The 11,320-nt window shown below is 49.1% G+C and overlaps 1 protein-coding gene across 1 annotated transcript; it reads right to left on the bottom strand.

The window, feature by feature from the left end:
- Positions 1-406: 406 nt before the first annotated feature.
- LOC142023073 (C-C motif chemokine 5-like) lies at positions 407-4,973 on the bottom strand. The gene is made up of 3 exons (XM_075013653.1): positions 4,773-4,973; positions 2,736-2,847; positions 407-1,510 (listed from the first exon to the last, which is right to left on the bottom strand). The coding sequence occupies exons 1-3, from the start codon at positions 4,843-4,845 to the stop codon at positions 1,423-1,425; spliced, it is 273 nt and encodes a 90-aa protein (XP_074869754.1). The 5' UTR covers positions 4,846-4,973; the 3' UTR covers positions 407-1,422.
- Positions 4,974-11,320: the final 6,347 nt, after the last annotated feature.

Genomic DNA, 11,320 nt, shown 5'->3' with positions numbered 1-11,320 from the left:
GAGTCCAGGTGCTGGAGATGGACCATCAACCCACAGGGCTGCATGCAGCCTCTTGGCCGGCCTGTGGGCTGAAAGGCAGGTGATGGAGGGAGAGGGTCTGAGTAATTGCACCCCTTGATCTGGGCATTCTAGGGGGCTTCCCCCAATGCATGCACAGAGCCCCCCCGCCCCTCCACAGCCTGCCAGGCAGCCTGTTCAAGCCTGCCTGGCTCTCCCCTCCCACCAATGGGCTCATTGGAGTCTGCCTGCCTTCCCTGGAGTCCCTGTGCCGGCAGGAGCTCGGACAAATCACTTGTCCTTTCTGGCCTGGACGTGGGCAGCTCCAGTGATGCAGTGCAGTTTGCTTGGGGCAGCCCCCAGAACCCCTCCACACTCAGAAAGAGACAGGCAGGCGCTTCATCGAGAGAAGAAAATGTTTATTCCTCGAAATCAGCAAGTGATGGCATATCAAAAGTAAAGCCAAGGTCTGCGGGGCCAGAGCAATCCCCTGAGAAATACCAGAGTGATTATAGCATTGCATGAGGTGACTCGCTGCTCCCTGTCCCAAAGTGCTCCTCGAACCTGGCAGGTAGCTTCACACAGCTGCACAGCAGGGCTGACTTTGCCCTTCCTGGAATGCACCACCTCTGGGGAGCGCATACCAGCTGATCCACACTTGCACAGAGCTTGCGCTGATGGCAGAGCTCTCCCCTTGGCATGATAAAACCAGGGAGGGAGGGGGAAATCCCATAACCATTGGAAAACCACCAGAGCAAGCTAGGCATGTGAAATGGAATGGTCTCAACTTTCAGTGAGGGAGGTGCAGGTTGGGTATGAGGAGAAACTATTTCCCCAGGAGGTGGTGAAGGACTGGAATGTGTTGCCTAGGGAGGTGGTGGAATCTCCATCCCCGGAGGTTTTTGAGTCCCAGCTTGACAAAGCCCTGGCTGGGATGATTTAGTTGGGGTTGGTCCCTGCTTTGGGCAAGGGGATGGACCTGATGACCTCCTGAGGTCCCTTCCAGCCCTAAGATTCTATGATTCTGTGATTATCTCTACTTTACAGATATGGAAACTGAGGCCCCAAGCAGGAAGGGACTTGCCATTCGAAGTCCTGTTCCCGAGTCCCAGTCCAGTACTGTAACTACCAGGCCACCCTTCCTCACAGGCTGCTACCTCCAAGGGCCACAGAATTTGTAATGACCGCATGTGCTAGGGGCCTTGTTTGTACCATAAAGATAGTTAATCTAAATCAGACGTGATTCTTTTACAATACGAATACAATAGCTTAGCCTTAGCCGTTCCTTAAAGTGGCAGCTAGCCCTGGAAGCGCAGCAATGGCCTTTGCTGGGGGCTGAGATAGCATTTCTTGCACAGCACAACAGCTGCTGGCGCTAGCAACACTAAGGTGAGCTCACAAGGTCTCCAGATGCTCCCAGCCACCTCAGTTCATCTCTAAGTAATTCACGTAGTCCTGGACCCATCTGGTGTCCGGATTGGCGCAGAGCTGATTGTTCTTTCTGGTGATAAATCTGTGTAGAATGAGAGAGACCAGGGGTTTAGAGCACTGAGGAATTTGCTACAGTAATAAATCAGGCCTGGTGGGGCTGGGGCTGCAGGACAAGCTCTGGGAATGAGACTGAAACTCGTGGCTTGTCTCGGGTCAGCCTGGTTTTCTGCTTATTGCACTCCCTAGCGGGGAAAAGCCGCCCCCCAGACACAGCAGCAGCAGCAGTCGGTGCATTTGGCTGCAGGGTGCTGCAGAGTGGAGCCACACACTGTGCTCTCCCCCAGGGGTTATACCGAAACCAGGGCAGTGCAGCGTAAGTGCAGTTGATCTGATTCCCATGTTTCTGGGCAGATTTTAGCACCTTTTACTGACCATGACAGCTAAGTTTAGAGCATTCATTGGTCAGGGTCCACCCTAGCTCAGGGTTTCTTTACACAGGAAGTTAGTTTTTCCCTGTAGTTTTCCTGGTATGGCTGCTGTGCAGACACTAATCCCAGTTTAGTTTAAGGCCATGCCTAAAGGCACAGCGCTGTATTCGTTCTGAGACAGTCGCGCCAATGCAGTTTGTCTGGTGAAGACGCTCTGTGCTGATGGCAGAGCTCTCCCCTTGGCATGATAAAACCACTTCTGCTGGGGGCAGAAGTTATGTGGGCAGGAGAAGCCTCCCCCCAACACAGTGCTGTGTCCACAAGGGCTTATGTCGGTGTAACTTGGCTCACTCTGGGGTGGAACAGTCACACCCTTGCACATCATATACTTTGTCAACACAGGCTGTACTGTGCACAGAGCCTCAATCAATGTCAATTGACTTCAGAGCAGTGTAAGTGACTCCAGAGACTACTACCATCCCGCACCGGCACCTTGGGCTACACTAGGTGCAAAATGGTGTTTAAAACACAACAAATGTAGTCGCTAGGGCTTGTCTACATGGGAAGGTTTTCCCAGTTAGATCTGTAGAGAGACCCCCGGCCACCATCAGAGTGGCCTTTCTCCAGCTGATCTTAAACCTCTTCTCAAACAACATATCTACATGGAAAAAGCCTCTTAAGCCACAATAAGAGCGTCCACACAGGGAGTTATAGTGGAATAATTACATCAGCTTAGGTTTGCATCGTAGCTCACGATAGAACTGTAGACATGTACACAAACTCCTAGCCTAGCACAGCCGAAAGGTTGGTTGGGGAGAGGTTAAAGGCCAACGGAGACCTCTGCCCCAGCCCTCCCTCAGCTCAAGAGCCAGTACTTACACCACAGCTGGCTGAGAGCACTTCCCACTGGTGTAGAAATAGCCCTTCACATGGCCCCGGGGAATCTGCCGGGAGGCGTAGCTGAAGCAGCATGGAGTCGTGTCGGAACCGACTGAAAGAGGTGGAAAAGCTGGAGGTGAGTGTCCGTTCTTCTGAGAGGAGGCCAGTCATCCCCTGCACTAAAGATGTGAGGCTTTTCCTCCTGAACATATTGGGGGGACCTAGTCAGGCTCCTTTCCACACCATCCACAGAGGTGGGCCCTGCTTACCTCTGTTAAGAAGTCGAGGATGAAGTGACAGCATGGAACTGGAGAACACTGGAAGTGGAAGGGACCTCAAGAGGTCACTGAGTCCAGTCCCCTGCCCTCTCGGCAGGACCAAGCACCATCTAGACCATCCCCGATAGGTGTCTGTCTAACCTGCTCTTCAATATCTCCAGTGATGGAGATTCCACAACCTCCCCAGGCAATTTTTGACCGACCTGACAGGAAGTTTTTCCCAGTGTTCAACATAATCCTCCCTTGCTGCAGTTTAAGCCCATTGGCCCTCGTCCTAGCCTCAGAGTCCAAGAAGAACAATTTTCTCCCTCTTCCTTGTAACCCTCTTTTAGGTACTTGAAATCCTCTATCATGTCCCCTCTCAGCCTTCTCTTTTCTCCAATCCCTCCACGTCTTTCAAGAAATGTGGGGCCCAGAACTGGAGGCAATACTCCAACTGAGCGCCGGACAGAACAGAAGAATTACTTCTCCTGTCTTGCTCGCAAGCAGGCCTTGTTTTCCAGGGGAACACTGCAGAACAGCATTCTGCCACCCTTTCTTACCCCCACTGCTGCCACTATTTTTAAAATGAAGCTCTGAACCCCCTGCCACTGCCCGCTGCTCCCACTGGGATGCCGCCGCCAGCCCCGGCCTTGCTCAGGTGCATGGTTGGGCTGGGGCCAAAGCCGAGGGTGAGAAAATGGGGGCTGGAGTGGTCCCAGAGTCCTGTGTGGTGTGGGGCTAAGACCCCCCTGGACCTCCTGTGGGGCTGGAGCCCCCTCCCCCAGAGTCACTGTGGGGCTAAGGTCAGAGCCTTGTGCAGCAAGGGGGCAGAGCCCCCCAAACTCCTGTCATGTCACAGGACCAGGGCCTGAGCCCTGTACGGGGTGGGGCTGAGGCCCCCTGGACCTCTTGCAAGGCCAGAGGCGCTCCCCCAGAGTCCCCACTATGCGGCTGGGGCTGGAGCCCTGCCTGGTGTGGGGCTAGGACAGGGGAGTCCAGCCCATGGGCCAAAATTCAGCTGCTGGGGGATGGCTCGGGCCCTGCGCTGGGCTGTTAAGCCGCCCGGGGCAGTTTGGGCCCCTGCAGAGGGACGGGGGCAGGCAGATTGGGGCTTAAGTTCTAGAAAACTTTTTTCTAGAAAAAAAACAGCCGTCACAACACTCGAGCTAAAGCATCCCAGAATCACCTCTGCTTTTTTTGCAACAGAGTCACACTGTTGACTCCTGCTCAGCTTGTGACCCACTCCAACCCCTATGTCCTTTTCTGCACTACTCCATCCTAGACAGTCGCTTCCCATTTGGTACATGCGAAACAGATTGTTCCTTCCCAAGTGGGGTACTTTGCATCACACAGAACAGTGAGAAGGTGAGGGAGGAAGGGGTTTCTGTCCAGAGCTTTTACAGGTCTGGATCTAAATTCATTAGCCTCCCAACCCCTACCGATGTCTAGTAATCAAGGAGATCTTTGTTGAAGATTCAATAACCCTTCCCTCTATCCCTTCATTGAAAGGTTGAGCTCCCACCCGCCACCTCCTGGAGCCTCTCATGGTCCTCCAGTAAAACCTGGGAGCATCCAATCTAATAATCACAATAAAGCTAAAATAAAAAGCAGGAAAAAGGAGATGCTAAAACCAGCCCTTCTGGGTGGCTTCCCCCATCCTGAAGAGGCAGAAACAGTCACAAAGCCCAGCTGGAGTAAATCTTTACAGAGCACTTTTAGGGGCTCTATCGCTGTTCAGAAGAAGAACTCAGCAAGGCCAGAGAGAAGCCGGACTCACTTGGTGCGGAGGAGGCCTGGGAGCAGAAGGCAGCAAAGAGCAGAACGGCGAGGGCAGCCACAGAGACCTTCATGGTGCTGTCAGGTGGGGATAAGCTGCAGCCACAGACCCAGAGCAGAGATGCTTTCTAGCGTCTGATAGTGACATATGGACCAGCCTGTTTTTATAGGGGAACAGTGAAGTTTCCAGCCTGTCTCGTGACATCAGCTGTGTGGCTATCAGTCACTGTGGTGTGTGAGAGAGAGAAAGAAGCTACGACTCACCTCAGGATGTACAAGAATAGTCCTTGCAACGAGCTGAGGTCATTTCAACACCCTGCAGGGAGGGACGCTGAGGGGGAAGGGCACCCCAAGAAAGGATATGAAGCAATCACTCCTGTATCACCACAGGTCCGGCACCTCAAACAGAAGAGCCGCTCCTTAGAACACAGTGGACACATTTGGTCCTAAAATAAATAGCAGCGAGAAGGATACACTAAAACCAGGCCCTCCAGGTGGTTTCCCCCATCCCAAAGATGCAGAAATGATCACAAAACCCAGCTGGAGTAAATCTTTACAAGCCACAGTGTCCACCTTGGGTCCATGTAACCCAAGGCTCTGTCCTTCCATGCTAGGTGCCCCAGAGGGAATCAACAAAACTAGATAAGGAGCAATGGGCTTAAACTGCAGCAAGGGAGGTTTAGGTTGGACATTTGGAAAAACTTCCTAACTGTCAGGGTGGTCAAACACTAGAATAGATTGCCTGGGGAGGTTGTGGAATCTCCATCACTGGAGATATTTAAGAGCAGGTTAGATAAATGTCTATCAGGGATTATCTAGATGGTGCTTGGTCCTGCCATGAGGGCAGGGGCCTGGACTCGATGACCTCTCAAGGTCCCTCCCAGTCCTACTGTTCTATGATTCTATGAAAACAGGCAATCATCAAGCAACCCATCCCCTGTCACCCATCCCCAGCGTCTGGCGAACAGACTCTGGAGGCCAGCCCTGCCCATCCTGGCTAATTTGATGGTCTGTCCTCCAGCAATGCATCTCATTCTCTTTTGAAACCTGCTTTAATCTTGGCCTTCACAACATCCTCTGGCAAAAGCTCCCAGGGTTGGTCAGTGCAACATTAATTGGAGAAGTGTGATCCCAAACGCACCATTCTATTTACAGGCAAACAGAAGGAGTCTTCACACTCGGGACTCTAGAGCACAGCAGGAAGGGAACTCACAAACAAAAGGCTGTTGTGCACATGATCCTTGGTCTCGGCAGCTCCAACAAAGGTAGGAAATCCTTGGCACAAGTCTCTGCTGGTAGAGACTGATAGTGCTCTAGTGAAGTCACCAGAGCTGTGCCAAGTCACAGCAGCAGAAACTTTGTCCTCTTGCAATAGTTTGAGGCAGATATGGGACTGAAGAGCCCAAGGGTGTAGCAAGTAATCGACGAACAGCGCTTGCTCTATTAACGTGCACTTCCTGTCCCCACGCAACTGGAGAGGGCAATCTGGAAAACACCCGAACTGCTGGAATGTCACCTGGACCAAGCTCGAAAGGGAACAGGAGAAAGTGGGCCAATTAGCTAACCAGCTAAGGTGTTTGTATACAAATTCAAGAAGCCTGGGAAACAAACAGGAGGAATTAGAGGCCCTGGCACAGACAAAGAAGTATGAGGCGGATGAGAGGCTGGATACGGATCAACAATGTTTCCTTGTAGCCAAGCGGGCTGGCAGCATATGGGGCTGCATTAGGAGGAACATTTCCAGCAGATCTTGAGATTATGATTCCCCTCTACTTGGCACTGGTGAGGCCACTTCTGGAGTATTGTATCCAGTTCTGGGCCCCCCAGAATAGAAAGGATGTGGATGCATTGGAGCGAGTTCAGCAGAGGGCAATGAAAATTATTAAGGGGCTGGAGCACACGGACGTATGAGGAGAGGCTGAGGGATTTGGGATTATTTAGTTTGCACAAGAGAAGAGTCAGGGGCAATTTGATAGCAGCCTTCACCTGCCGGAAGGGGGGCTCGAAAGAGGATGGAGGGAGACTGTTCTCAGTGGTGACAGATGGCAGAACAAGGAGCAATGGCCTGAAATTACAGAGGGAGAGGTGCAGGTTGGATATTATGAAAAACTATTTCCCCAGCAGAGTCATGAAGCACTGGAATGTGTCACCTGGTGAGGCAGTGGAATCCCCATCCCTAGAGGTTTTTAAATCCCAGCTTGACAAAGCCCTGGCTGGGATGATGTAGTTGGGGTTGATCCTGCTTTAGGCAGGGGGCTGAACGCAAATGCCTCCTAAAGTCCCTTTCAGCCAGAGAATTCTATGATTCTACATATCATACTCCATTGCCTTCTGCAGCTTCTGCTGTCTGATTTTATTTCATCTTCACCACTCCACACCACACCCCAAGACTAAATGCCTTTCTATGTTGCCTCACTCAGGGACTCATGCGTACAGGCGTCTTTCATTCCTGCACCACAATCCTCGCCTCCTCCCTATTCCATAGGAAACCTTTGCAAATTGACTCTCATTCCTTCTAGATACTTCTGGACTAGCCTATGATATTTCAGCAGGAACTTAGGACTTGTCCACCCCACAGACTTTAGCTAATCCAGTGCCAAACTGATTTCATTAAATGTCCACACACTTGTGGTTGTTCTTATTTCAGTTCAATAGTAGCAGAGAGATGGCCGCATTAGTCTATATTCTATCAAAACAAAAAGGCCGTCCAGTAGCATTTTAAAGACTAACAGAATAATTTATTAGGTGGTGAGCTTTTGTGAGACAGCCCCACTTCTTCACTTCCTGCCCAGCTGCAGGATTTACTGCATCTGAACCATTCAAGACAGATGGCTAACCAGCCTGCTTTGGGAGTTCACAGGTGGCTTATTTTGATCTAGCTTAAGTCAATTAGAAACATCGGCCTTGTTTTAGCTATATTAAAAATGTGTGATGCAAGTGTGTCATGGTTAACATCTGATTTATATCCCCCTGTGGAACTATTCAGTCCCTATTCTTTATTATACTGCAGAGAGATAGCCGTGTTAGTCTGTATTCTATCAAAAGAAAAAACCAGTTGTGTAGCACTTTAAAGACTAACAACATAATTTATTAGGTGATGAGCTTTTATGGGCCAGAATCTGAAGAAGTGGGTCTGTCCCATGGAAGCTCACCACCTAATAAATTATTTTGTTAGTCTTTAAAGTGCTATATGACTGCTTTTATTATACCACCAATTCCTGTCTCATCTGAAAACTTGGCGAGCAATAGTTGCATATGCTTTTTCCAGGTCACAAGTAAAGATATCGAACAGCATCCTCGGGCCCCGATCTCATCCCAGTGGATCCCCAGTGAGTAACGATTCGCCATTTACAATTCTTTGTGTGCTTCATCCATTAACATTTTAACCTGTTGATTTGATTTTGTGTTGTGACCCCATTTTAATCAGAATGCTGTGCAGCCCTAAATCAAAGGTCACACTGAAGTCTATGACGCCAATAAAATTACTTTAATCAGCCACACTGACAAACCTCATCCCAAACAATATGTAGTTTGCTTGACAATACCTATTTTATATAAAAATCCTGTTAATTGGTGTAACGACACTGACATCCTACAATACTTGCATCCATCTTAGCCATCCTCTATTTTTCCCCAGGATCAGTAACAAGCTAATCTGCTTACAGGCCCCAGAAGATCAACAACAGAACACCACTTGTCATCACCTATAGCCCCCAGCTCAAACCCCTGCGATGCATCATTAAAAATCTACAACCTATTCTGGATCAGGCTGCTACACTCCAGAAGGCTCTAGGTGACCGGCCTGTCCTTTCCTATAGACAACCTCCTCACCTGAGAAAGAATCTCACCAGCAGTCACAGGCTACACCACAGTAATACGAATCCCAGAACTTTTCCTCGCAACAAACGCCGCTGCCAACTTTGCCTACATATTTACTCTGGGGACACCATCACTGGAATGAACCATGTCAGTTTCCAGATCAAAGGCACATTCTCGTGCACTTCCAGCAACATTATATATGCTATTATGTGCCAACAATGCCCTGACATGATGTACATTGGACAGACTGGGCAAAAACTTCACCAAAGAATGAATGGACACAGAGCAGACATCAAGAAACTCAATACACATAAACCAGTCAGTGAACACTTCAGTGGAGTGGGCCGTTCTGTTAAAGACCTAAGAATTTGTGTCCTAGAAAAAAAAATAGAATTGAGACAGATTAGAGTGAGAGATTTGTGAGTTAGAGGACATATTCAATTCAACACACGAACATGTGGTATGAACAGAGACATTGATTAACCTCACGCATTACAAGGACTGCTTCCCTTCCTTTGATGCTTGTAATGATCCCAGACAGGACAGTTAAGATCCCGCAACCCCTCACCCCCTTCCTTCAATCCTATGTGATTTGTCAGTTTTTATTGCCTTTTTTTTTTGTTGTCCTCTGTATTCTAAATGGCCGTCTGTATTGGAAATGAGATCGCTCTGATGAAGTGGGTCTGTTCCACGAAAGCTCATCACCAAATAAATAATTTTGTTAGTTTTTAATATGCTATATTTCTGCTGCTTTGTTTTGTCAGCTTGTAGTTGGATAGATTATTGTCTTTACCTCATTTAAGTATTCACACAAGACAATCTCTTTCCCATGGCACTGGGACTTTTCCTTTCTTATAAGATATGTTAAACATCAATTGCTGCTCAGACAATTTTTGAAAAATTCTTGAGTGCAAGATTTCTGCTTCTACAGATTTGATAACGTTTAGTTTAATCAGTTGCTTTTTAACATCTTCCAGAGTTACTTTCACATGGAAGAGCATTTCATCATCGCTATATGTTGTGATTATGTCCCCAGCCTGGGCCTCAACACAGGAAAGAACTATTCATCAATTCTTCTGCCTTTTCTGCATCATTATCAACAACTTTATGCTCTGTATATAGTAAAGGATGATACCACTGACAGATTCTCTTTTGTTCCTGATGGACTTAAAATTCCTTCTTATTATTCTTAACTCTGCTGGTCATAGATTTTTCATAGAATCGTAGGCTTGGGAGAGACTTCAGGAGGTCATCGAGTCCAGCTCCCTGCTCAAAGCAGGACCATCCCCAACTAAATCATCCCAGCTTTGTCAAGCCTGGACTTAAAAACTTCTAGGGATGGAGATTCCACCACCTCCCTAGGTAACACATTCCAGTGCTTCACCTCCCTCCTGGGGAAAACATTTTTCCTAATATCCAACCTACACCTCTCCCTCTGTAACTTCAGACCATTGCTCCTTGTTCTGCCATCAGTCACCACTGAGAACAGCCTCTCCCCATCCTCTTTAGAGCCCCCTTCAGGAAGTTGAAGGCTGCTATCAAATCCCCCCTCACTTGTGCCTAGGACAGGCAATTACTAACGTTCAGTTCAGTAGTTTGCTTATGTGTGTCCCAATCAGGTTTCAGAGAATTGCTACGGATGTAATACAGGTTTTGACCACAAGCTATCAACAATAATTTTCCGATTTTACAAGTGACAGCATGACACCTCCTGCGGTGTAATGGGTATTCTCTCTACCCGTTTCTGATAGACATTCCTGTGCCTGGTCTGATGAGGCTGTCTGTAATAGACTCCCTCCGTTTACTGCTCTTGGCAAGAATTGTGGTCCAGCCTGTGTTGATACACACGAGAACAGATCATGCTGGCCTAACGTATACCAACTCCCCTCCCTTTCTACCTACTTTGCCTCTGCTGACTAATGTCCATCAAGTCACCACAGCATTTCAGTCATGGGAACCCTCCCACCAGGGTGCTGTAATGCCCGTCGCTAATTCCTCTTTCTTATCTGGGCTTCTAGCCCTTGTGTAAAGCAGGGATTCCCAAACACCGGTGATGATTAGATTTCCTAAGTGTTGCCAGCTGGGCTCTTAAGGAGCAATTTCCATCCACTTGACTCCTCCTCAGCCCCTGCTCCCAGCCCTGCGGTGCTGACATGGAACTCAATTTAATTGGTTTAACAGCCGGCAGGATGGATCCTGCTCTGAAACCAATTAAGCTGAGTCCCATTTAAGCCTGCAGGGGAGAGAACTGACCCACTATATGTGGGGGAAGAGAGTAGGAGGGTTAGGGGGAGCCGGGCAGAGAAGGAGGTGGCCTAACAAGGGAGCGGTTGGGGGTCAGCAGCGTGGAACTCCCTGTGGATAGGTGGGGGGACAGTGTGCTTAAGACAGGTTTAAGCCTGTAGGCAAGGGTTGGGAGGGGAAGGGGCTGAGAGCTGGTCAGGGATCCATACCCCAGTGGACTCCCACCATGCTGCTGTGGATGAGTGACTGCAGGTTTGTGGAGGAAGAGCCCAGCTTGCGTCACTCCAAAGGGAGCAGGATTTTCAAAAGGCAGCAGCTCTCCACCTGCTGAATAAAGCCCCTGACGGGTGCATGAGGCTGGGAACCCACTTGTCATTTGGAAAAAGCTGAGCAACACAGCTCCCGCCACAGACAGATGCGCAGAAAAGTACGTGGGTCCAACGCTCTGGTTAGAAAAAAAAAGAGCTCCAGAAATTGTCTTTACAG

Source organism: Carettochelys insculpta, chromosome 19 (genome assembly GCF_033958435.1).
Source record: "Carettochelys insculpta isolate YL-2023 chromosome 19, ASM3395843v1, whole genome shotgun sequence".
NCBI lineage: Eukaryota > Metazoa > Chordata > Testudines > Carettochelyidae > Carettochelys > Carettochelys insculpta.
Note: the sequence above shows the minus strand (reverse complement) of the source record. Positions and strands in the feature narration are given on the sequence as shown.

Bases quoted from the DNA above. Each gene is read 5' to 3' on its own strand.
- LOC142023073 (XM_075013653.1), bottom strand. From the start codon at position 4,845: ATGAAGGTCTCTGTGGCTGCCCTCGCCGTTCTGCTCTTTGCTGCCTTC. The intron at 2,848-4,772 runs GTGAGTCCGGCT...CACCTCTTTCAG, and splicing joins CCAGGCCTCCTCCGCACCAA to TCGGTTCCGACACGACTCCA. The intron at 1,511-2,735 runs GTAAGTACTGGC...CATTCTACACAG, and splicing joins TGCTCTCAGCCAGCTGTGGT to ATTTATCACCAGAAAGAACA.